Here is a 26,578-nt window from a genome sequence, read left to right on the forward strand (position 1 = left end):
CCCGGGAGCGCCGCGCGAGGCGCGGGGCCGCGCTCCGCTCCGCCGCTCCGCTCCCGGTCCCGGCACGGCTGGCATGCCCGCTGGCAGCGCCTAGAGGAGCTCCCGCTGGCCCGGCAGGATGTCGGGGAGCGGCGGAGTGCCGCTGCTGCTGCCGCTGCTGGCGGCCGCGCTGCTCGGTGCCCCGGGAGCCGCGCAGCCGGCGGGAGAAGCCGCCTGCCGCCCGGTCCGCGCCGCCTTCCAGGTGCTGCAGCCCGGAGCCAAGTGGGTGCCCGAGAGCCCCGTGCCAGGTGAGAGCGCCCTCCCGGTGCTGTCCGGCCGGCCGTCGTCGTCTCGCCGCGGGTCGCCCGGGGCCGTTCGGGGGTCGCTGTGCGGCTGTGGGACGCTGCGGAGCCGGGTGCGGGCTGCCCGCTCTCCCGCGGGGAGCTGCCCTGCCCCGGCGGCGGGGGCTGCCGGCCGGACTCGGCGTGTCGGATGTGGGGATGACACGGAGCCGGGGATTACTTCGCGGTAACGGGAACCCGCTGGAGAGCGGGTCTTCATTGCGCTCGGATTGTTCGGGGGGTTTTCGCCCCCGTGGCCGAGGGGAGCTCGAGCTGTGGGGTGCAGCCGCGGCGCTGCCGGAGGGACCGGCCAGCCCCGTCCTCGCCCGCCGCTGTCGGGGCTCCGGTGCTCGGTCCCCGGGAGCTCCCCGTGTCCCCGCCGGCGAGCGGAGGCTCCGCGCACCCGTCACGACTCTGCAGGTCCCGGGTCCGGCAGAGCCGAGGTGTGCCCGGGTCCGAGGCAGTCCCGCCCTGCAGGGCTGCTCCCACAGCCTCCAAACCCCCATCCCAGCCCGGGCTGCCGCAGCTCCAGAGCACGGGGCTGCGAGGAGGCAGCGCGGCTGGTGTGCCCGTGTGCGGGTGCCGTGCGGGTGCCGTGCGGGGTGCGAGGTAGGGGAGAGGTGTCATTCTGCTCTGCAGTTCCATCACAGGTGGCTGCCGGGGTGGTACCGCACCAAACCTCACCACCTGCCCCCTGCCAGGCTGCTTTCTGTACACACGCCTCATTCCTGGTTTAAAAAGTGAGCGAAATACTTGAATTCCTCGCCTTGTAAAGGTTCTTTGGGGCTTTCTGGGAGCCGGGGAGTGCCGGCTGCTCCAGGTGGGTGGCTGTGCGCTGGCAGTGTGCGTACACACGCGGAGCGCTGTGATGGCTGCGTTACGGAGCTGCCTGGAGAGCTCGCTGCTCTCGAGCTGGGCTCCATACGCAGCCGAGAACGCCTGCCCTGAAAAGCTTGTGATCAAAGTATGAAAAGGAAGAGATAACAGGCAGGGGAGGTGCAATGAGATCATTGCCAGCGGTGGCTGCTTTTAATAACGATGTGTTGAGTTACGTTTTCTTGCATTCGGTGTCGCACAGGCCAGAAGCACAGGAGTTCCTTCAGCAGTGAGCTGCTGCAGCACAGGGGAGGGGACAAATGGGGTGCCCAGAGCTGGGACTGCGAGGTATTGTGGCTGCTGGTGCAAATCCCAAGTCTTTTGGTCTGTAGCAATGCCTAAGCTTTTCAAGAGCTGTGGGAGATATGAGGGGAGCTCAAATGTAAGTCCTGGTGAGAGTGTACCTTTCCTCTCCCTGCCTGTCCTTATGTTCTCTTCTCATATGAATTTCAACACTTAATGCTCCTTTCAGACTAGCTGCAGGAACAGCATCTCTCCTCTCCCTGTCCCACAGGGCCTTAGTCTCCTGGTCAGTAAGGAAGTGGCACTGGAGATACTTTCCAGTGAAATGCTTGCATGAAGAGTTGCAGGAAAGAGCTGCTCTTATCACCACTGAATTGACAAATTCTGTTTGTCGGAAGGAAGTTGTTTCTTTGAAAGCCAGTGAGCTTCTTGCTTTGATTCCTAAGTAACTTTGCTGAGTATGTTTTTACACACTCCAAGAGGTGATGGAGGGGTGGGCAGGCTCCTGGAGAATGATTCCCATTGCATTGAGGGGCTGCCATGCTGCAGTGTGATCAGTCAGCATCCTCCAGCCTGGCCTGGCTGTGATTGCAGTGGCTTTTTTTGCCCTGGTATCCTCCCTTCCCAGCAGAGCTCAGGTTGCTGGGGTTCCTCAGTGACATTCTCACTCCCCTGAGAGCCAGGAGGAGTAAGGAGCCCTCTGCCTCTGTGCAGAGCCTCTGGGCAGCTGGATCAATACCTCCTAACAGGGCTGGTGTTTCAAGTGAATGCTTCCAGCTTGTTACGATGATAAAGTTCCCACACATCAAATCGAAAGTGGATTTCACATTTGCCTAAGTACATAAACTTGATCATAATTAAAGCAATGACTGCTTGCTTATACCTTGGATCTGGCCCATTTTGCATGACTCTGTGTGGTAATTACACTTCAGAGCACTTGCTTCTCCTAGTAGCAGCTGCATAAATCTCTGTAATAAGGGAACATCACTCAAGGACTATTTTCTAGGCATCTGTTTGTTACTTTTCTTCCTTTCATGCATGTGTCAATTAAAAAAAGTTTTGGTGTTCCCAGCCACAAATCACCACGGAATCAATTCTGAGAACCTTTCCCAATGGATCACACCACCCTGGAGAAACTGAAGTTAACTTATTTAAAATGTGGATTTTTATATTTTTTTTGGACACAGTTGTTTCTGGAAGCCCCATTTTGCACTATGAGCAGTTGCTGCTGAAGGAGTAAGTAGTGGGAATGCTGCTGAGTTGGAACACCCTCAGGAGAAATGTCCCAGAGCTGAGTTTTACTGCATCAGCGTTGTGTGGGCTGGAGGGACATTGGCACAGCAAGCTCCGTAGGAGAGCTCTGAAGCAGACAGAGACCACACTTCTAATTTTAAAAAAACCCAAAAAAAGGCAATTCTGCTAAGTGTGAGGGAAGTGTCATGCTGTTTCGTGAGCAGTATTGATGTTCTGGGTGTAGCTGCAGGCGTGCACCAGGCAGTGAGAAGCTTGGCCTCCTCTGGTCCTGCAGTCTGGGGACCAGGTTTTTGTCACTCTGGAGCATGTTTTGGTCTGCTTAGAGGTGGGGAACAGCAAAGCCTAACTGCTCTCAGCTGTGCTGACCGTTCAAGGGGTGGGGGATGCAATTCATCTCAGCTGGACCTGGATCAGAGATGTTGTGCTGGAGAGAGCAAAGGCAGGGTGATGGGAGAGTGCTTTTCCTGGGTTTTGATGAAGATGAGACTGAATGCCAGCTCCTGAGCCAGCCTGTGCTTCTGTGCTGGGGTAGCTTCATGCTCACTAATAACTAAATTCTCTTTTTGCTATGTTGCCTGTCTTAGTTTTCTTCTTCCATTTGTCTTTTCTCTGCATAATTTCTCCTATCTATAAACAGCAGCTTGAATTTCCATTTCTCCTGCTGTTTTTCTCTCCTCTCTGCCATTTGGGTTTCTCTGTATTGGTGGTGACAGGTAATTGGGCTGGTGCCTGTGGGTAGAGGGGAAGGGGTGAGCTGGGGCCTTGGCAGGAAGGGGACAGGGGATGGGTGCCTCTGCTCTGGAACAGTGGAAAACTGAGGAATATTTATCTTGACAGAAATATCTGCTGGCAGGTCTGCTTTCCTTCTCCCACAGCAAAGTGTTATTTCCAGCTTTTTGTTCATTTTCTTTGATGGAAGCAAATATGGATTCACCCTAAGAAAATAGGAGATTAACCTTTTGGAGTTGAGGTGTAATGCTTTACAAGTGGCTGGCTGAGCACGTCAAGCTTTCTTCTCTTTTTTTTTTTTGGCAGCTGGTGTGTGCCAATGTATAGTTTAAAAATTAAAAATCCCAGCTCTTCCCACTGAAGTCAATGTGCCTTTGCTCATGAGCTGGTTCCCTTTGTACTCCTGCTCTTTTATTCTGTTTTTTCCGAGTGGGACTAATGATGCTCCTCCCTGTGCAGCCTTTCCATTTAGCTTAGCACGGTGGTTTAAAAGCTTAGTTTACTAGATAATTGAGTTTTCTGTTCTTAATTATTTCAGGCCTGCAAGTTGCTCTCTTGATAGTTAAGAGAGCAGGAGCAGAACCCTAAAATTTAGTAACCTCCCCAGGCAGTGGTTTTATAGTGAGATCATTAATTTTATTTTTTTTTCCCAGGGGTTAACTTTAACAACATCCTGAACAGTGTTCTTCCTGGTCTTTGGAATGGTTGTGGGATGTGTGCATGTGACTGTAACAAATCTGTGTGGGGAGTGGGTGCCCAAAGTTAACTCCCTTGATGACAGTGTTTATACATTTGTTAGGAGGAAACTTTTACTCTGTAAAACCTATTTTTCACTGTAATGTCTTCTTTTAAAGGATGTGTTTTTATAGGGTGTTAGATTTGCATGAGAATCATTTGGCCAACATTGTAAGACTAGGGGAGGAATCCAGAGTCAGATGGTCTTGTGAAACACAAGATGGAATAGAAAATAAAGGATAATTAAGCACTAATAAATATCCCATGTACTATGCATACTGTTCCAACTTAAATCACCTATTGAATGAGTTGGTTTATAATTTATATCTCTTTAATTAGCTTTATAAAGATCAGCATTAAATCTGGGTTCTAAACAGTTGCATTTCCTTTTCCTCCCCCTAGATACCGAGCATTAAAAGGCACTGACAGATGCACAACCCCCTAAATCAAATAATTTAAAAGGTTTTTAATAAAAAGTATTGAAAAATCTGGGGGAAAATCCACTATATTTAAATGTTGAGTCACTGCTTTTATCTATTTAAAGCATGATGCTGGTTGTAAAACAATTGGAGGAGGAAAACCATATTTCTTGTGGGTAATAGTACCAAATTGTGAGTTGAGAGGGTGGGAGGAACTCCTCTGACACTTCCAGACTGGAGAAGGCGAAGGTGCCAATGCATGGAGTAGCAGAGCCCCCTCACATGGGGAGGAGGCTGCAGGAATGTGGCACTAAGCAGGGACAGGTTCTTATTTTGGCAATGCCCGGGGTAAATTTGGGGGGAATGTTAATCTGATTTAAGCTGCCATTGGATCTGGGTGGGAAGGCTTGTGTGCCTCAGTGTGCACAGCTTGCCTGCCTGTACCTGATGACAGGGTTGAAGCTATCCTGGGATGCTTGAAATCCAAGGAAAATCCTTCAGCCTTGTGAAGGAGTCCGCAACTCCCCACAGATGATCTTGAGGGCTTTTATTTTTGACATTTAATCCTCTGAAATGGTTTTCACTTCTGCTGTGCTAACCACCTATCTGCGGGAATAATTGTACATCAAAGTCAAATGTAATGGTTTAAATTCACTGCCACCCGACCGTCAGTAAAAATTCCCTGTCGGGGGGAGGAAGAGGCAGGGTGCTACTGAAATTAGTGCAGCTTCAGAGTTTATTTCTGTCAGCTGGGAGCGTATGCAGAATTGCTGGAGCATTTACACTGCTGTTCCCCAAGATGGCATAAATGGCACAGTTCTGATGGCGTTCCTGCACCCATGGAAGGGGCTGCAGCCAGTGTCTTCTCAGCCGTGGGAGGTGGGTGTCAGAGGGTCAGGCTGCTCTGCTTGGCATCTCATCATCTCACTAATCTTGCCGAGATTGGTATGTGAGCATCCAAATGCAATTTAATAAAACGGTTGCAGTAATTTGAGGGACACTTTCTTCCTGAAAATGAGTTTGTGGTGATTTATAGCAAAAGGAGAAGGTTGTTTGCAAGGGCTGAGACTGGCATTACAAGGTGTAATGACTTGAAACTTTAAGAAAAAGGGGTTGTGTAGGTTGGGAGATAAAAACGGTCTTAACAGTGAAGGGCCATTAGGCAGCGGAATGGGCTTCGCTATCTCACCAGCCGGAGTATCGCTGGAGGTGTTTGTGTTAGATAAAACGCTGAGAGGGGGAGGATTGGGAGGCTGAGGTAGGATTTGATGACTCACAGGACCTTTTCCCGTGCATTTTTTTGGAGTCAGAAACGTGTGGCACCCTAATTCATGCACTGCTGGTGTCTGGTCCGTGGGCTGCTGAGCGTTCCCAAGCGTTCGTGTCTCCGCATCCTTCGCGCGTGTCTTGGGGCTCCTGGGGGCTGCAGCTTGAGTGCAGAAAGGCTCCTTCGAGCAATGCCATGAGTGAACCCCAAATACATCTGCAGGTCAAAAGCTTTGTCTCTGTTTCATCTGTGTCTGCTGGGGCTGGGGTCAGCAGCTCCTGGGGGACTGGCATTGAAACCTCCCATCCCTGCAGCTCCTGGGGGATTCAGAGATGGAGTGTTGGAGCCAGCTCGCCATCTGGGAAAGCCATACACAGAAAAGAGCTGGCAGATGGGAGTCAGGCCCCATTCCCTGTCCCTCTGTAGCAGCACTGTGCCAAGAAGGAGCTTGTCCCTGGTCCCTTCCAAGAGCCTGCCCTGCCTGTGTTGTCCTGTTGTGTTTACCGTGACGTTTCTTGCCGTGTTAGTTGGCTGCCTCTGTAGAACATTTTAAGCTAATTCCCAGGCTTTTTCCTCCTCCTCTGTGATTGCTCTGATACAGCGTGTGTCTGTCTTTTTGCTGCACAAAAATAAAGATCCATTTAAGGGGAGAAGTTGGCTTAATTGCTAAAAAGAAGGATGGGATGTGAGTAGATGACCTTGCTGCTTCCTATCCTTGGCTTTAACTTCAAGAGACATCTTAATTGCCAACTCTCAGATTTTCTATATTGGTATTTCCATTAATCATGGAAGGATTTTTATTTTATAATTTGAAATGTGTCCTAATATAATAAATGTAGGAGGAAATAAGCTTTGTATTAAAAAGAAATTTATGGGCATACTGTAGTGTTAAAGAGACCATGCTAAGCCTTTTCGTGGTGTAAATTGAGTTGGGTTTGACTTTAAAAAACCTCTTTAACTTGCTGTTATACAACTGCTTCTCTCATTAATGCAGTATCTTGCTGTTACATGGTTTTATGGTCCCTTTTATTTTTTCGATGCATGAAATACCTGTCGCTGTGCTCCTCTGGAGTGGTGAGTTCACAAATCACTGAGGCTTGGGCTTGAGACATTGGTGTTGCTGGCTCTGTGCCACAGGGACTTGTGTTAGGCATCCTGCTTTGCAGAAGGGGAAACTGAGGCAGTGGGGAGTGATGGAGCCAGGATGGGGGTGTGGACCCTCTCTCCCTCTTTGCATGAGGTTTTTTGCAGTAACAGCAGGGTCTGCACTGGTTAAATCTCCTTTCCCCACATGCAGTGCATGTTGTAGATGAAGTGTTTCATGTTCCTTTTCCCATGCTGTGCCAGGGAAAGGATAAGGCTGGAGGGAGGAGGATTTCTGCTGTCGCTGCTCCTGAGCCCTGACAGCTGGTTTTCCCTTGGCACTGTGCATGACTCTTCTTCAGGAAGCACACGATTGAACTGACATTAATATTAATCCTGTTCTTCTAGACTACACTTGCAAAAGTGACTTTTGACACTTTCTAGTAATTAGGGAGAGAGTGGATGTGGTAAAAGACTCTTGTGAAGGAGAGAAGACAGGAACCTGAAAGGAAGCATAATCCTTCCAGAGCAAAGATGTAAATTACCAAAGTAGCTTTTACTGAGGAAAAACCCTCTATAACAAGGAGGAAGGCAGAGTGAGAGGTGTGAGGAGCCTTCACTCTGTCGGGGCTGTTGGTCACTGGCCTGGGGACTGCTTCCCCATCCAGGTTCTTGGCAGATCTGAACCTAGCAGGGAGCTGCTTTTGCTTTGGGCATGATGCAGTTTGGGTGGCAGACAATGAAATGTGGGTGCTGGCTGTTCTTTGACCCTGGAGAGCCATTTTTAATGGAGCTGGTTTTTGCTGTTTGAGTTTCTAACAGCAGGATCAGATTAGATGTGTTTTGCATAAGGAGAGCTATTTGCTTTGATGTGAGCTTGTTGCTCTGCTTGTGCGTTTGGGGCCTCAGTTTGCTCTTAAAAGTTGATGGAAGATAGGGCCTTTTATTGCTGCTACTTCCAGCTCTTCTGTTTCATCTTCTCGTGTCTGAGCCTGGAAAGATTTCTATTTTCTTCCCCAGATTTTATTTATTTTTAGTTAACAACACTTCTCTTGAAGTTGTCTACTTTCTCTATGAATAAATGCTTTGGGAATGCCAAAAAAAAGAGAAGTTTAGTATCACTGAGCAGTGCTGGAGATGCCAGAGCAAGTGGTGCTTGTCCCCTGGCTTTGTCCCATCCTGGTGAATGAGTGAAGGTGCTGCTGAAGAGAGTCTTGCCTTGTGCAGTGCTCAGAGCATCCCTCAGGATCTGTCCTTCTGCAGTGGGACAGCCATCAGTGAAGCAATGGGCCTTGTGCTTTTTTGCCTGTTGCAAAGGAAGGATGGACATTTGGTTGCACAATTTAAAAGCTGGCACTAAAAAGCCAAGTAAATCATTATATTTGTGTCCTTCTGCTATTACTGTTGTTGCTGGGGATACAAAAGGGTAGAAATTGAGGCAAATAGCACTGTTGTTCCCAAATTACTTTCAAGTCTTTATGCAAATCACAAGCATATCCTCCTTGATGTAGTCCATACATTGCTCTAGTCAGTGTAAATCCACAGCCTCAAATCTTGTCTGTTTTCCACCTTTCCTGCTCTCACTGACTCCTCAGTGCTGTGGGCAGACAGGGGACAGCCAGGTGAGGCTGGGATCACTGCTCAGCACTGGCACATCAGTGCTTGGGGTGTGTGGGAGCACAGGGGGCCGCTGCTCAGCAATCTGGGCTCTGCCTTATCCACCCTTTCCTTTGGCCAAGCTGCTTGCTCAGGACACATTCCAGAAATGCCATCAATTTGCCCAAACAGTAATTGCAGCCACAGTCATGCTTGGAATTGGTTTCCACTCCTAATTCCACCTTCTAATGTGAATTATCTACTTCTCCTGTGTCTCGGCAGGGACTGATCTGCAGGTGTGTGTCCCGAAGGGCTCCACGTGCTGCTCCAGGAGGATGGAGGAGAAGTACCAGGCAGCTGCCCGCCTGCACATGGAGCAGCTGCTGCAGGCTGCCAGCATGGAGCTGAAATTCCTGGTCATCCAGAACGCTGCTGTCTTCCAAGGTGAGCCCTGGGGGTGCTCCACTCACCTGCAGGAGGAGGCAGCATTTCTGCTCCTCTTCCCTCAGCACTGGGCAATTGGAAATGCAAGTGGCTGGAAGCTTTCTGTTTGCTTGTTTTTATGTTTGTAGATATTATATATGCTTGTTTATGACTGGTAATATACCTGGTTTGCTGTGTGCTTGCTCTGCAGGGCTTGTCCTAAATATTCCTGCAGCTGTAAGAATGAATGGAAATTTAAAGGCTAAACTTCTTGAGGTGCAAATTAAAACAAACAAACAAAATCCAAAACCAAACAAACAAAAACAACAAAAATGCCCCACCTTTCCAAGAATTAAAATCTCTGTGCAAGTATTGTCTTGTCTGGCTCTGTCAGTCCCAAAATACAGCCTGCAGTGAGGTGATCTGGTTGTCACCTCAGTGTAATGCTTGCTGAGATCTGCCCCAGCTGTGTGTTGTTATTGTTATCCACTGCACAACAAAGTTGGGTATTCTGTGGGAAAGGTGGCAGAGGCTGCTGGTTCCCAAATGTGGTCCGTGTGCCCCATGGGATATTTGAATGCTTGGTAACCCTATGCTCTGCTGTGTGAGCCAGCTCTCTTTCTAATGATAATATGATGGTTTTGTTTGTTTGCTTGGGTTTTTTTGCAAAATGGATCTTTAATTTTTTATTTTTTTTTAGTGTTGATACACACTAGTTTGTGCCACTTAAATCTGCAATTATTTTTTAGGGCCTTATGGTTAATGTGCAGTGAAATGATTGCTTATTTGTTGAGTGCTGTCCTATTGAGGTTCCATCATTCTGTATTAATGGTGTTTTTGCCTGTATTTAAAAAAGAAGTCATGGGCAACCAAGCGTTTTTTCCTTCTTGATGATATTTTTGCAGAATAATTGATTTATTTTTGTTTATGCCTCACTAATAGCAAGACCCAAGACCTGCTGAAGCCTGTGAGATCAGGGCAGAGCTCTGTTCTGGGCCACAACTGACTGATGAAGTTTAATATGTTGTTTTTCTCAATGTAAGATCAAATGAATTGCTGAGGAGATAACAGCACATTCCCCCCCCAGTAATTCTTAATGCAGTTACCATTAAGATCCAATTCTAATAACCAGAATGGAGTAAAACTAATGAAGGATGGGTTTCCTAGACATTGGAAATGTGGACCAGCTTCAGAAATAGTGAATAATCTGGGTGGGATACAAACTGCCTGCCTCCCTCCTTCCCATTTGACAGAAACTGCAGCATTAGTTTTTGTTGTGTGTGGAAATGACACCCTGTGGAGCTGCAGGCTGTGCACAGCAGTTGGGTGCTCTGGCTCTGGACTTTTGGCCACTTCTGGAGAGAGTTGAACCCTTTGCTTAGATTTAATTATCCAACCCCACACCCTTTTTTAAAAACTGTTATTTCCACCCTGGCCCAGGGACCTGTGCAGGGGTTTTGAAGCTGCAGTTATTCTGAGAAGCCCTGGTATGTGGAGTTGCCATTCTTGGTGGTGGGGAAGAAAAGCATTTAATTGAACAGTTTCTGACCACTTCTGCTTATTAAAAAAGCTCTAAAGTGACTAAAAATAATTTGCAATCCCGTTGCAGAGGAGGAATTCCTAGCTGGAACCATTGAGGAGCTCACTTTAATTATCTTGTATAAAGTGCTTTGGTCTTGGAAGGACGATTCATTAGACTTTGAACACCATTTACTTTTGCTATCTTTAAAATTAGTCTGGAAGCTTGTAGGAGAACACTTTGTAAAGTGGGTTGATCTTTTGATTGCTGCTTGCTTAAGAGTATTTTGATGGCTGCAATGCCAGAGGCTGTTCCAGCTACAGGAACTGTGCAGGGTGCCCCTGGCAGGGCTGTGCAGGGCACTCAGCTGTTGGGGAGTGCTGGAGTGGTCAGGGAAGAGGAGCCCAGTGACCCCTGAACATCTCCTGCAGGTCCTGGGGACAGATTCCCTGTGGCTTTGGAGTGCAGGGATGGGAGAGCTGGAAGCAGTGCCAGCTCCGAGATGTGCTCTGGCAGGGAAGAGAGCTCCCAGTGTGTTTTGCTTTGGGTCAGACCCCCAGTCCGGGGACCCAGTGCAGAGGATGGATAATTGCATCTCCCTCCAGAGAGGGGAAATGTGTTGGTATGGAAACACAGCTCAACCACTCATATTAAAAACACAAATGTGAAATCCTTCAGAGTTCATTTTAATATTTTTACCCTGGCATCTAAAGGGACTGCTAGTCTGACAATCTCACCCAGATGTTATTATTTTGCACCAAATTTAATTTCTTCCTGCTGAAGCTAGAGCAGCATCTCTGCTGATAAAGATCAAGGGAAATTGTCTGGCATTTACAGGAAATCTCATCCAGGCCTATCTGTTACAATGTTCACTTAGCAAAGTTTATTAGATTATTAGTTTTAGACCCTTGGGCTTTTTCTTTATTGCAGTTAAGAAGGAAAAATCCCAACCAAAAAAATTCCTCCCTTCACTAAATTTAAATGGTACAATTAGCTCCTGGTCTTATCTCAGAGGCATTTTTTAAAATTATGAAGATGATTTCAGTAGTGATTTAATCTTTTGGAAACTTGCTGTGTTTGACAGTGTTAAAATGGATTGTGGCTGCCTTGACTGCAGTTAAATCTTGCTTCAGGATTATTTTTGTGGGCAGTTTTTTCTCTTCCCCTTGGTGTATCCATGCTGGTACCTCCTGGTTGGGGTTCTCAGCTCTGAAGCTGGGATGAACCCCATCACCTCAGAACTGCTCATGTCTTCTGTCATGTGACATTTAGGATTGCTAAATATTCTCATCCAAACTAACCAGTAGTTAATGGAACTCAGCTGCTTCAGAGAATAGTGAGAACCTTGCCTTTGGTTTGCTTTCCCTCTCTTTTTCTTCTGATATCAGATCTTTGCTTTTTTCAATGGGGGAATTTCTAGCCCTGCCACCATCTAGTCTTTACCTATTGAAACAATGACAAAAAAAAATCCCTCAATGAATTCTGTTGATTTCCTAAACATTAAATCTGAGTGGCTCAACTTTGTGAAAGGTATACTTGAGCAGAAAAATAGCAGTGTGGTTCTTCTTTATCTCCCCTTCCCCACACTAAAGAACTGTTCCATGGAGTTGGCTTGTGTGCAGTGTTTATCAGCCTGATTCCTCCTGCTTCCCAAGCTTGGGAGTTTGCTTTTGAATGGTCACTTAATTTCTTGCCCTGAATATTGGCCACATTGCTCTGTGGACAACAGAAAATTAAAGCTTTAGCAGCTGCTCAATTGCAGCTTTTGTGGTACGTTCCTACCAGTTTTCTGTTCAAGAGAAAAGGTACTTGAAAAAAGTGGAAAGATGGTGACACAATTAAGCACAGAAGGACCTCTGAGAGAAGGGGGAGCATCTGCACCCATTCTTTGTGTCAGATTTCCTGGTAATCTCCCCTTCCATCAAGTGAGAAGAGCGGGAACAGGAGAGCTGGCTGTGAGGGGCTGCTTCTGCACAGAGCTCCTGGGGAGAGCTTTAAGTGATTGCTCAAAGAAGTGAACAGCAGGATCTGGTGCTGCCTCTCTGCAGCCCCTTCTCTTGGTGCCAGTCCCATCCTGGGGAGACTTTTCCACATGGTGCCAACACAGAGCTGCTGAGTGTGTCAGTGGCTCTGCTCTGCAATCCCCCAGCAGTGGTGTAAATCGTGAGACACAAACTGGGGCTGTTCCTGACCCCGAACTGAGCTGCCCCAATGCTTGTGTGGGTGCAGAATTTGCTTCCATCCACTTCCCAAATAGCTCCTGTGGGGCTGCACTGCTGCTGGAGCTTTGGGAATGCAGTGGATGGTGGGAAGGTTAGGAGTGCAGTAGCCCAAACTGAAAAATTGCCTGGGATGCTGCAGCTGGGGCCCCCTTGGTGATGACCTGGAGGGGTAAATGATGACCTGGAGAGGTAAATGATGACCTGGTCTATTCCCTCAAAGGCAGTGGCATCTTTCCTTCTGCAGATGGCAGCTGGAAAATAACAAAAGCTCTACTGGGGGAAACTTGCAGGGGCTACAGAGGTTTGAGGGGCTTTTGGGTTGTGTGCTTCACAGTGGTTTCTAGGAAGACCATAATAAATCAACACCAACAAACCTGCCTGTGCATGTTTATTTTCTTTTCATGGGAGAATCCTGTTCCTTTTCTCCTCTGGATAGGGCCCTTGGTGGTTCACAGAAGCTGCTGTGGGGAGGATGTCAATTGATCTCTCCTTGTGTGCTGTGGTAGGATAAAGGCAGAGCTGTAACTCTTAGTCCTACCAGGCAGCTCTGAAGGCTGTAAATCCTCCATTAGGCATAAATGCAGCCATTTTGGTTATTTATAGTTATTTACACTATCCATTCATATCTGTCAGGAATGAAGGCAGTTCTGACATTGCAAGCTTCTATCAGGTTATCTTTAATCAGTTTAGAGGCACCTAAGCCACAAATATATCAAATAGCCAATCCTAATGTTGGAGTCCTCTAAAGCATGACTGAATTATTTATTTTGTTATGATGAAAATGTCTGGGCTTTATTGGGTTTTCTTTGAAGAACTTGATTCTGCTTGAAGTCTGGAAGATAAAAGATTAGCGATTGTCTCTCCAAGTTTCTTATTCCAAATCCTTCAAGGCTTTTCATTTTTCACGAGCCTCTGTTACTGTGTTAGAGTCAAGGTGAGGGAGCTGAGATTTCTTTTATTCTATTAAAGAGGTTTAACTATATAAAGTATTTTATCTCCACTAATTATGCCTTGCACAGGTAAATCCAAGATACACGTAACAATTAGGTGAGAAGAGATTGGGCTGTGTGGTGGGAGCTTTTGCATGTTAATCACCAAGACAAGCCCACTGATACCAGCACTGCCCAGCAGAGCTTGTCTCATCATTTGGAATAGTTTAATACTCCAGGATCTTTAAGCCAATTAGTTTTGATAATTCAGGAAGGTCTTTCAGGTCTTGGCAGTAGGGAGAGCCTTGGGTGGATTTCAGCACTGCATTGTTGCCCTTGGTGTGTTGGGGAGGGAGGAGGTGAAATGGGGCAGGTGGGAGAAGTCTCTGGCTTGGACAGTCAGTAACTATTTGTGAATGTGGAGATGAGGGAACTGGGGAGGTCTTGGGGCTGAACCAGCCCTGCAGAGGGGAGATGTGACCATCAGGTTACAGCTGTGCTGTGTGGATGGCTCTTGGCTGCCTAATCAGTGTGCAGGGCTGCTCAGCTTTTCTAAACAGGAGGAAAGTGATTGCAATTAACTGAATAAATGTATAAAATGATGCTTAGCAGGACTTGAGAGTGTCCTGAGTGGGGTGGTCAGTTTAGTAGCTTCAGGTGAAAAGTGCACGTGAAAATGTCAGCTCCTGCCTGTGGGCTTGTAAAATACTAAGCTGACATTTTAGAGTAGACTCAAAAGAATGAATAAATTTCTTGGAAGAGAATATTAAAACTCTTAGTAGACTTTACAAATAAATAAGGTCAAGAAACAGATCTCTGTATCATCTTATCATTCCTCTTCCTAATTAGTCCTCTGCTAACTGGAGTCTTGCTGGACACTTCTGTGATGTACCCACCTCCACTGTGGCCCTTCTCTGCAAAAGCTTTTTAATTTGTTGTTGCTTTAATATTATCTTTTCTTAATAACTTGAATTTAAAATAGGAATTGTCTCACTGGGTCAATTCAGGCTGGTGTTCTGCCTTTGGTGGGGCATCCTGGCAGATGCTTTGGATGCACAAAGTTTGTAGTGGAAAACTATGGTGATACATTTACCAGGTCGAAAACGATGCTCTAAACCAATGATTACAGGTAGGTGGAAATAATGTCTGCATAATGAGAGATCTTTGGTTGTCAGAATTGGTCTAGGGAGGTAATGTTTCCTTTCAAATAACCAGAACTTATTGTTCATAAATCACAGTTAATCTGTTTATTACACCAGCACACGAAGCTGGAAGTCTGGAATGTGCCATAATGCTTAGCTTTAGGAGCAGAGCTGTAATAGTAGCAGCAATTTCAAATGATTTGAAATTGGGGGATCAGCAAAATGCAGGAGTTTGTGGAGGCTCTGGGCATTAAAAATGACTGCTGAGGATTGATGAGTTTCTTTAACAAATTGTAAAATCCATCATGCAGGAGTTAAGGCATGAAACTGCCCTCCTGAGCCACATAAACCATGGCTTTGGAAGAACTGCATGACAGTGCATGCTACCGGGAAGGGATATTTTGAAAGATGTTTGGTTTTGCTTTTGTTTCTTCCTCTCATCGCCTGAAGTTTCACTGCCAGCACAGCACTGACATGCAGCTCACTGGGCTCTGGGGGTGCTGGATGTGGTTCTTCCCTCAGGGGAGCCTCTCATGATGCTGAGCCTGAGGTGTGGGGCTCCTCCTGTCCTGCCTCAGCCAGTACCACAGCGGTCCCATTTCCCATGAATTCCCAAAATCCTGGTGCATCTTGGACAGCCTTGCTCATAGTTGGTGAGCCTGGCATGTCTCTGGGGTGTCTCCTTGCAGGAGGGACCTCCTTGGCTTTGGCTGCTGCATCCCCCTTGAGCTGTGCAATGCATCCCCTCACTCACCCTGCTCCCACCTGCATTTCCATGCATCTGTTTGTTGACCTCTGCAGGAAGGTTCTGTGTTATGCCCTTTGCAGAGAGTTGCCAGCAACCTTCTGGCATGTCCACAGAGCAGTAAAATGTGTAGTAGGAGACATCCCTGGCCTCCCAGGCCTTGCTTTTGGGGCCTTCATGGCTTGAGGGCTGCAGCAGTGGGGAGCTGTGTGCGCCTGAGATCCCTCCCTGCGTCGTGCCTCTGTTTCTGCCCTGCAATTAGACACTGCTGACGTCCTTCCCCTCTTGGGTGAAATGAGGCTTGGAGGTTAATAAGGGGCTTTTTGTAGCTGCCTGCGTGCTGCTTCAGCAGTTTCTAAGCATGGTGCTTGGTGTCTGGGCTGAAGGATCCCAGTTCAGGGTGTGCGGAGGAGCTCGTGGGTGCTTGTTGTGCCTTCTGCTGCTGGGGGCTGTCCCCTGCCAGCCCTGCTGCTGCCTTTGTGCTGTGGAAGGGATGGTGCTTTCATCCTTCTGGGGATGAAAAGGGAGGAATTGGCTGTGTGCACCTGGGGCTGCTCCCTGGCATTAATGCTGCAGCTCCATGGGGAATGCAGACCTTCTGGATAGGGAATTAATGCTGCAGATCCTTGGGGAATGCAGGCCCACTGGATAGGGAATTAATGCTGCAGATCCTTGGGGAATGCAGGCCCACTGGATAGGGAATTAATGCTGCAGATCCTTGGGGAATGCAGGCCCACTGGATAGGGAATTAATGCTGCAGATCCTTGGGGAATGCAGGCCCACTGGATAGGGAATTAATGCTGCAGATCCTTGGGGAATGCAGGCCCACTGGATAGGGAATTAATGCTGCAGCTCCACAGGGACTGCAGACTGTCTGGGCTGGGGGGGAATGCAGGCCTTCTGCATGGGGAATTAATGATGCAGCTCCACAGGGAATGCAGACCGTCTGGGCTGGAGGTCTGCAGGAGGATCACAGCCTTGCTGTGGCACCTGTGGCATTTCCTGCAGCTTCTGCAGGTCTGTGAGGTGGTGCTGCCCCATGAAGCTCTGCCTGCACTCCCTGTCTGAGCTGTGAGACAGCAGGGAGAGAGGGCTCCCTGTTCCTCCACGTCTCCTGCTTCCACAAGTGGGCTGTTTTCTGTAATTACCTTCTGAGCTCCAAGTTATCATCTTTTGATAGTTCAAGTACTAACGTTCTTTAAATGCCTCCCAACGCTATAAAGCAGTCAAAAGACATCTCTTTAGCTTGCAGTAAGGTGATATAAATGTCATGTTACCCTTGAATGTGGTATTTATAGAACTGCTTGGTGCTGTTGAATATTTGTGTTTTATCCTTTGTAGTTCCAGTACAGAAATGGGCACAGCAGCATCTTCCATCACTTGTCCTGAAAGGATATATAGAGGCATTCTCATCCTGCAAAGTGCTGAAAATGCTAACAAGAGCTAGTTTGCATTTGCTGGGGAGGAAAGGGGGAAGGAAGCCAGCACCCAGCAATAAAGACAGGGGCTGTCTCTGTAACGAAAACATTTTGCTAGATTGTCATCTGCTTCACTTTTAAAGCAGCAATAAGATATAGCGATAAAATGGCCAATGGTGCATTTCATCTGAGGGAAATGAACTCTTGCTGAGCCAATTAAACTGTCAATACACTGTGGTTTCACGTTCCCCTGAGCAGACTGGGTCACCTCAGGTGTGTTACTCACTCTGACTTCACCACTGATGTGAAATCAATTTTAGCAATTTATAATCTTTCATTCTACTGTGAAAGTATATTAATCTGTGAAAAACACCACTCAGACAGTGAGGACAGATGACAGCTTTCCTCACGAGTGTGTGTGGCTGGCAGTGCCTCTTGGATTATCTGGTGCATGCAAAAGTGTAACTTTTAGACACTCTGGAGGCACTGACAATCCAGTTTTCAAGCATGGGGCTTTATACTTAAAATGTTCAAAAAAACCATAGCAGTGCCTTGGTCAAACTTTCCACTACTCATGTGAAATTGAGTAGTCTGAAATTGGCTTTATTCCCTCAGCCCAGAAGAGGCAGAGCTCTCCACATTGCTTTTGGTATCAAAGAAGTGCTTGTGAGCACTTCTTGTGAGCAGATTTATTACTGCTCACTAGAAAGTAAAGCAGATACACCTGGCATGGATGGTGGAGAGATGCTGAGGGATGTGGGATTTTCTGTGTTTGTTTCTGTGGCAGCAGTATGTTTGAGTTTAGGTTTTTGTCCTGCAGCTGTGAAGGGGATGCAGGCTGGACTGTGGGAAGAAGAATACCTGGAATAGTCCTTTCCATCCAGGCACACTGGGATGCAGCACCTGGTGCTGTGTCTACTGCAGCCCTCAGAGTGCAGCTGTCATAGGAATAATGGAATCATTTAGGTTGGAAAATACCTTTAAGCTCATTGAATCCAGCCCTTAACCCAGCACTGCCAAGCCCACCACTCACCCTTGTCCCCAAGTGCCACATCCATGTGGTTTTTGAGCACTTCCAGAGAGTGCTAGATGGAATCTCTGATTGCTGTGGTGTGCTGGGCTTATTTAGGTGTCTTTGATGGGTGCTGGATTGTGTCCTGTGTCACACTGGCTGGTCAGAGAGGCACATCTGTGGGTTTGTGTGTGGCAGCCAGGGATGCACAGGAGGCGAGGGAAAATTCTGATGTGTGACAGTGAAGCCATTTCCATGAAGTATTGCATTTAGGAATTAATGCATCTTCTATGACAGATTAAATGTGGGAAGCACTGCATGTTTATTCTGCTACTATTAAAAAAACCCCAAAACTTAATTGGAAAGAAATAATCTGAATGTGTGCTTAGGAGAAAAAAATCACAAACCTGTTGGTTAGCAAGTGAAGATTAAAAAAAACCCTCTGAGACAAGGCAAAACAAAGAGCAGTGTAGATCAATTGCAAATGAATTTTTTTTGCTGATTAGCTCTTCCCAAATTTGTCATCTTCAAGTAAAAAAATCTGTGACTGAGTGCCATAAAGAAGCAATTTTAAAAGCAGTAGAGAACAGTGAGGCTGCCTCTAGGATTACAGCTCACAGCTTTGGCATTCACTCCTTTTGAAGGAAATTGGTGAGTAACAGATTGCAGTAATGCAGTGTATTTGTATTGGTCAAATTCCTATTATGATCACAGTGAAAAATGATGTTCCTTTTTCTAGGGAAAGGAAATTAAATAGGCCTAGTAATCCATGTAAGGAGATTGGTTTACATTAAAAGGAGGAAAGAATGTGAAGACTAATCAGATCAATGCATGCTCTCTAATCTATCTCATTAAAAAAATAAAATCAGATTGCTACTGAATTTCTGAGGAATTATATTGAAATGACATACATGCTTTTACTGCCTTTTAATTATGAAATTATTTTAATCTGCTCAAGTCTGCCATGTAAGTGGGCTATCAGCTGTTCTTAAATACTGGCTCATGAATTCAAAATAGTTCTTTAAATGGAAGCAAATAGCATCCCTGGTCCTTCAGCTGAGAATGCCAGATCATGACAGGGTCAGAGCTACCATTTGGACTGTGGAAATCTGTGCTGGTTGATTTAGGTGCACAACTTCCCCTGGATGAGGCTTTTAGGGTTGTTTTTTATGCTATCGGGGGAATGCTTGGTTGCAGTGTCCAGCTGCACTGCCATGATCCAGCTCCTTATGGTGGTGTGCTCGGTGAGAGCTGGGTGGTGGCCTGGGAAGGATTGTCACTGTGATGTCAGGCATTGTCCCCCCCAGTGGGGCTGTGGGGAGCTCTGCAGCTAAGCCTCCTCTTGTGCGCAAAAGACATTAAAAAAAATAAAACAAAGTGTTGTCTAAAGAGAAAAATGACAAGAGGAGTGCTGAATCTCTTGCACAGCATTTCTGCTTCCAGCAAACACTTGTCACAGGGAGCTGGCCTCTGTTAATGTGTCAGTAAGACACATTGAGTACTTGGACTTTTTTTTGGCTGAGGAATCATAAGAGCCCAGCAGTGGACAGTGGATGGTTCTGCTCAGCTTCTCGTGGAGCCAGGGCCATGCTGGTGACCTCTGGCTTTGCACAGAGCTGGGTGTGGTGGCAGGATGGTGTCTGACCACCAGGCTGATCCTGCCATGGACACATGTGTGAGGTGACCCATGGCTGTCCCAGCTCCAGCACAGAGCTGGTTTGGGGCAGATTAGGGAGAGTATAGGAATGTGTCCCCTGTTGACAGAGTGACAAAACTATCCTTTCTCCCCTTAAAAAGGAAATAATCCCAGAAGTTTCTCTCCTCAATTAGGTGAAAAGACATCTCTTAGGACCTGGGGGACTTCACCTCAAACCAAAGGATAGCAGCCAACTGGACAGGAGCCAAAAACTCCCGTTTGAGCAATTTTGTAGAAAAAGAAAACAAAGAAACCAACTGCTTTTGTGGGGTGTTTTACTAGAAGCAAGAACCATCTTGCACCTAGCTCGTTTTTTCTCTGTAAAGAGTTTTGTTATTTTGCCTTTTAATAAAACCTTTCTGTTTCCAACACTACCACAGAAGCCATCCTGCTGATTTTATGCCTTCTAAGGTTGCTGAGCTATCTTGGGTTTGAAATAGATCTCCAAGAGCTTATGAGAGCTGGCTGGAGGAGACCCCTATTTCAGGATGGTGACTGTTGCTGTGCTCCAGCAGGAGGGTGGTGTGGCTGCTTGGTGAGCTGAGTGCTGGAATTCACCCTCTGTAGGAAGCAGGGACAGCAGGAGGAGGATGCTCAGCCTCTGGGCTGGGGGTGTGCTGCTGGGGCATGGCAGGGAGCCTGCAGGGACAGCCCAACACCTCCTGCCTTGTTTTGGGTCCACATCTGCCCAGCTGTGCCGGCTTCCTCTGGGACCCAGGCTGGGGCTGAGGCGCTCCTGGCAGCTGGCACAGAGGGGCAGCCACCCACGGCAGGGACCAGGAGGTGACACTCCCTCCATGTGCTGCCATGAATGGAGTGCCTGCATTTACAGGGGTAGCCTTGAAAAGGGGGGGAAGATCTGCCTTGAAAAGCACTGATGGAGCCTTCATTGTCCTTGGAGAATGAGCTTTGTGGTTTCTGAAGAAAGACTAAAGGTATGTTTCCATACTGAGCAGCTATTCTGTGTTTGTTGAGAGATGGCACTTGTATGTTGGAATTTGCAGCAGCTTTAAAGCTGGAGGTGATAAGCTACTTTTTCCCCTTTCTTGCTTTGTTCATAGATTGTTTGTTTAGATAATGGCCTGGAAATTATATTGGTAACCTTGTACATCACATTTTGCTGCCAGTGAGGAGTAAACAGTGCATTTGACATTTGAAGAAATGGTTCATTTTCTAAGGGATGTGATTCAGAATCTGCTTCTTGAACTAATGGACAGTATAATGCTATTTTTTTACTAGGTTGCATAGATTTTTACCTTGAAGATGCTCTATAAAGTGCACTGCATTACCAGTGTTAAAAGCAAATGCTTCACATTAAATGAGAAGGCAGTGTTTGAACTGGAGAGAGGTTGAAACCCATTTCTTTGTCTAGCTTGTGATGCTTCACTGTGACATAACCATGAAAAATAATTAGACTTACTAGTAAGTAAACACTTGGTCCTGAAATGCATCTTGAAGATACAGAGCTGGAAGAAAGTAACCTCTCCAGATGCATGTTGATCCTCCTGGATTCCTCTCACAACAACAGCTAGATCACAAAATTGTGTCCAGAAAACTGCATCAGGACATCGTTGAGGGTGAAAAGTTTATAAAGATTATGAACAAACCAGGCAATCTCTGCAACCTCAGACTGGTTTCTTGTGCACTGGAATACAGCCTTTAATTATAGCTTCATGTGTTTTCCCAAGCTTCTTCCCTTGTGTAAAGGCACTGAATGAATGTCCCTTAATGAGTAGTTTTGCATCTCCTTGTTTGATGTCTATTTTTGAATATTTTAAATGACACCTAAAGATAGAATTCTTCAAAATTTTCAATTGCATGTGAGTACTTTCTTTTCATGCTGCTTCATATGCTCACCACTGAGCAGAAGCACATTTCTTTCACAGGTAGAAAAACCAGAATTCAGAAGGACCTTAATGAAGACCTTTTAAGTATGTGTTCACTGCAGTGTAACAATAGATATTCAAGTTTAGGTCTTGGGTTCAGCTTCTTTGGTTAAAGCTGGCTTTTACACCACACACTTTTGGTCCTCTGAAACTGGCAAGGCAAAGAGCTGGAGTGTTCAGCTTTGAGTACTTCCACGTGGTCTTCAAGTTAATAAAAAGAAGCATTAATGCACCAGACTCTGGGCCCTCTTTTAAAAAGTGTGAGCTTTCAAGGTTGTAAATATATTTTTTAAAAAATCAACTCATATTCCATCTCCCACTCTAAAGACAAAAATAATTTGCATCAGGGTGTGTTCCTGCAGATACAGCAAAAACGCATCAAACTCAGCCACACCCCCAAATTGTGACCAAAAAGTTCATGTTTATACGGACTTGAACAAAATCCTGTCAAAAGCTGAGTTCTGTTTCAAAGTCTGGGAAATGCTTTAGCTAATTAAAGAAAAGGTCAGCAGGATTTCTTACTGTAGGCAAAAAAGGAAAGATAAATCTTTCTTCTCTGCCTTGGTCTTAGAAGCAGTCAAACTGTTTTGGCTGAAATTAAAATTTGCCTGAGGCAGACAAAAGGCACATGAAGTTGCAGTCCAGATGGCTAGAGTTTGGCAAAATTATAGGTAAGCAGGATTAGGGTCTAAAGATCAGAAGCATTAGGCAACTGTAATAAGCAGGGCTACCAGCTCTTCCTGTAATCAGTTATGATATTTAATCTAAATGTCTCTTGCAGAAAGCTCCTGTGCTGTTCTGAAGTGTGATCATTCATTCAGATATTTGGAAGGGATTCAAAGCTGCAGCTAAAGTGAGTTTGCTTGTGGAATGTGAGAGGTTTTTTTATCCTCTGCATATGTGTCACTGCCTCTCAGCTGGATCTGTGTGAGCTGTACCTGCTGTGGCCATGTAGACCTCAGGTGCCTGCGATGTTGTTTTATTCATCCTGTAATCAATCTGTGTAATAGATGGACAAAACAAAGCTTGATCATAAGCAAATCTCTCATAACTTGGAGTTTATTACTTATTTGCTGGTGCATCTGTAAAGAAAAGTTTTGTTCCAGTTTTGTAAATGGCTCTGCCTCTTTTGTCATTTGTGTTTGTGATGCTGCAGGAGTCAGTGTAAGCAAATTAAGGCATGTGTGGGTATTTTTCCATTCAATGCCATTTTCTAAAGTCTTTGGGGGCTAACCCAGCAAGGGAACTTCATTTAAGGGCCAGGAGTCAGTGTAAGCAAATTAAGGCATGTGTGAGTACTTTTCCATTCAGTGCCATTTTTCTAAAGTCTTTGGGGACTAACCCAGCAAGGGAACTTCGTTTAAGGGATGAAAAATGATCACCTGTTCAAGGACTTGACTCTAATTACTATGAATGTGCCAGAAAATGTTTAGAATTCCTTGGTGTGCTCAGAGGAGAGGAGAAATGGAGGAAGAAAATAAAGAAAATATGTGATTTTATCTTTAACAGGAACTGCAGAGAAGATGCTGCAGTAGCCCAAATGGAGCCTCATGTCACCCTTTTCTGGAGAAAACACTGCTCAGTTCTGTCAGTAATGTTGGTGCTTGTGGTTCTTGGAACAATAAAAAGTGTAAGGACCCCCAGCAGGCTGGAGCAAAGCTTCATTTGGAACAGGTGGCCCAGGGGAGTGCTTGAATCACTATCGCATGAGGGATTTAAAAATCGTGCTTGGGGACATGGTTTAGTGGTGACTTCTCATTGCTGGCTCAGCAGTTGGACTTGATCTTAAGAGGGCTTTTCCAGCCTAAATGGTTCTGTGGTTCTTTGATTTTTAAGCAATACTAAAATGTTGAGTTGCTCTGGGTAAGAGGCAGTCTGCCCTGTTTTTACACATTTTGGTACTTCTGGCCATCAGCTCCAACAAAGGATGAAACTGGGTGGTGACTGAGCCCTTGGCCCTTCAGGGCTGTAAAACTCCTGTGGAAATGGGGTTGGTGTCTTGCACCTTCAGTGCCCATTGTGTCCCAGCTCTCCTGGGGAAGCAGTCATATATCTCCTTCTGTGTGTCTGTAGGGGTCTGAGGGTGCACATAACTCACTGTGATGTGTTTGCAGGCTGCAGGAAGGCTGTTTGTGCTCCTGCTGGAGTGAGGGTGCAGTAAAAGAGCAGCAGCTGAGCTCAGGGGTGACAGGGGACAGAAACCAGGACTCCCACATGTTTTTTCTGAAGATGACCCCAGCCTTGTCTTGGGTGGGCACTGAGGGGAGGCTCCAGGGATCCCTCTGAGACAAGCAGAGTCAACACAGCACTTTCCTTCATGCTTTCTACAGACAGCTGTAATTTTGGGTTGCCACCTCTGCACGCAGAAGTGTCAAAGAAGGAATTTAAGGCTGACTGAGCACTGAGGATCAAGCCTTGCCACTCTGCTCTCCTCTGGGCTTTGCATGCCCCTTCCTCTGAGCAGCATGCAGCTTTCCAGCCTGCTCTCGAGGAGAGGCATTTGGTTTGGTGCTCCTTGTGTTTAATTTGTGTTTGCTTTTCCAGCCAGCCAGTGGCTGGCCCTGCTTGGCTCCCTGGCCCCCTCCCACTGTCTTCCTGTCCCGGAGTGAGATGGCTGAGGAGGTCATGCAGCATTAATAGGGAAGCAGATCTCTGATTTTGTTTCTGCTTATGGACTCTGACATTTCTGACGTTTCCTGAAGTGTAAAATGTTTCTGAGAAAACAACAACTTGGCTTTTACTGAAAAATTAATTGTGTTGGCTCTTTGCCCGTTGTGGTGGGCTTCTGTCAGAGGGCACAAGGGGGCAAGGGTGAGGTGTGGAAGGACAGCAGGAACGTTAGGGACAGGAAATCTGCATTAAGGTTAAAAGATTTGATTAAGCCTAGATTATCAGGGAGCAATGGAAACTCTTCAGAAGGCATTACCTTCTGTGCACTTATGGTATAGAGCTAACACACTTCCAAGTTTATTTGCTTCATAAATTTGGGTTTTTTTTCCTCTAATTACAGTTAACAGACTATGCCTTTCTCTGCTCTTCTGTGATATTCTGTGTGTCTGTTCCCTTCCATGCAGAGATACACTACATACAGCTCCTTGTGTGCTGCCCTGGGGAGCTTGTGGGAGTAAAATGGGGAAAACCAGCTGGCTTTGGTGCATGCGTGGCCTTCTTAAGAGTTAGAGATCCAGTAAAAAGCACAAGGGGAGGCAAAATACCAAAGGGCTGTGCTGTTAATCCTTTGTGACCTTTTCAGTGTTGGTTTTCCTTTTGTCCTTTGAAAGGAAGGGATCATCAGGGAGCTTCGCAGTAGGACTAAGGAAAGGATAATTCCAGTTGTTGCTGAAATCTGGGATTAGAGACAGCTTGTCCATGTGAACTGCCATGAGGTAGCATTGCCTTATGAATACACACACAGATGTTTCTACCCAGCCCCTGTATGGGACAGGGTGGTGGTGTCTGGTCTTGCTTTTCTCTGGGGTTTGCAGTCCAGGTGTGAGCAGGTGACAGAGTTGACAATGGACAAAAGAGGGGATGTAAAGAAACAGTGTGTGCTGATGAGCATTCAAAGAACTGTGGTCTCAGCTTCACAGCAAAAACAAAAAGAAAGGTGGGAAGGAAGAACCTGAAGGTATAGAAAAAGGTAGCTTTGGCCATGGTTCTGGTGGCCCTTCAGGTGTAGTGGAGCATGGGAGAAAAATTTTGTCAGACAGTATATTGAAATTTCCATTTTATTTCTTCAAGTGGTCTTCAAGAGGAAATGGAGATAAAATATGGGCTGATAACATGAACAGAAAAAAGGAATAGTTATTGTACTCAGAGCTTGCTTGGCCATTAGTATTCTATTAATTTTTCCCCTGCTTCTAATGATATGAGGAACACTGGATACACTTAAAAGGATGCATGTCATCAAAATGGTATCTGACAACAGTCTCTTCACTGCTTATGATGCTTTTGATTGTTAATGTAGCTAAAATGTAAATGATCAGAATATAAAAACTCCCTTTTGTCTTTCTAATGTTTTCATCTGCCTATTAAACAAATTACATGGGAAAGTGAGTAGTCTGTTTCTTAGTACAGTGGTGTCACTCAGATACTTTGAGATGGTTAATGGTATAGAATGAAGTGTCCTTGGTTTGTGTATTTTCCTGTAGTAATGAATGACATTCTAGGCTAAAGTCATACTTGCTCCTTCAAAATGCAGTTGCCTTGTTCTTACTAGATAATTCTAGTTTTAATGCATTGTGATACTGTCATACAGAGTTTTAAGTCAGGGTTTTAATAAGAACAAGTGGAGGAGGTGTAGAGCTCTGAGCTCGGCTCTTTCCAAAATCCTCTGCAGACAGCAGGTCAGAAATAAAGAGCAGAACACTTCACTGGAGACTGGGGTCTCCAGAAAGGGGAGCTTTGGCACCAGCACGAGCAGCTGTGAGGCTGGTGCTTGGTCAGGGCTGAGGACAGGGCTGGCCTGGTGTCCCCATGGCCAGCTGGAAGGGAAGACCCTGCACAGGGATGGGCTGGAGCTGTAACTGGGAGCTGTTTGTTCCCACGAGCAGTGTGGTAAACCTTGGTCATCCATCTCCTGCAGCTGGCATGTCACTGCATCAGGACATTGATGGGCGTTTGTGGCTGCCCTGGGGCACTCCAGGCTGGCTCTGAGGTGGCTGTGCTGCAGGTCACCAGGACCAGAGGTGAGCAGCAGCATGGCCAGTGGTGAGGAGGCACTCTTGAGGTCTCCCTGTGCAGAAAAGATGCCTCAAACTTGAAGCTGCTGACTTGAAAGTCAGCTCCCTGTCTCCCAGAAGGCTTGATTTGCCCTTCTTGGTGCAGTGATGTTGCACACAGGTCCCTGAAGCATGCGTGTTTTCTTTAAGGAAAGAGAAATACCATCTTGCTGTTGCATGGTTATCAGTCTTGTGCAGCTATAAGTGGGAGATGGAAGATCACTTCTTTTGCTTTTATTTGGTTCCTTCTTTCAGGAAAACTGCAGAGGTGTCCCTGGGTGCACAGGGCAGCTTTTTCTATTCCCTTTCCATTTCAGTGAGGGTTACACCCAAAGGGAGCAAA

At 46.3% G+C, this 26,578-nt stretch overlaps 1 protein-coding gene across 1 annotated transcript in view; it reads left to right on the forward strand.

Moving 5' to 3' along the window:
* The first annotated feature begins 6 nt into the window (after positions 1 to 6).
* The window catches only part of GPC3 (glypican 3), a 139,860-nt gene continuing 113,288 nt past the window's right edge, over positions 7 to 26,578 (forward strand). Inside the window, exons 1-2 of the mRNA XM_039717486.1 lie at positions 7 to 287; positions 8,805 to 8,966. Coding sequence (XP_039573420.1) covers positions 119 to 287; positions 8,805 to 8,966 — 331 coding nt within the window. The 5' untranslated portion in view covers positions 7 to 118. The remainder of the gene's footprint in view (positions 288 to 8,804; positions 8,967 to 26,578) is intronic.

This window comes from Passer montanus, unplaced genomic scaffold (assembly GCF_014805655.1).
Source record: "Passer montanus isolate IOZ18808 unplaced genomic scaffold, ASM1480565v1 scaffold38, whole genome shotgun sequence".
Taxonomy (NCBI): domain Eukaryota; kingdom Metazoa; phylum Chordata; class Aves; order Passeriformes; family Passeridae; genus Passer; species Passer montanus.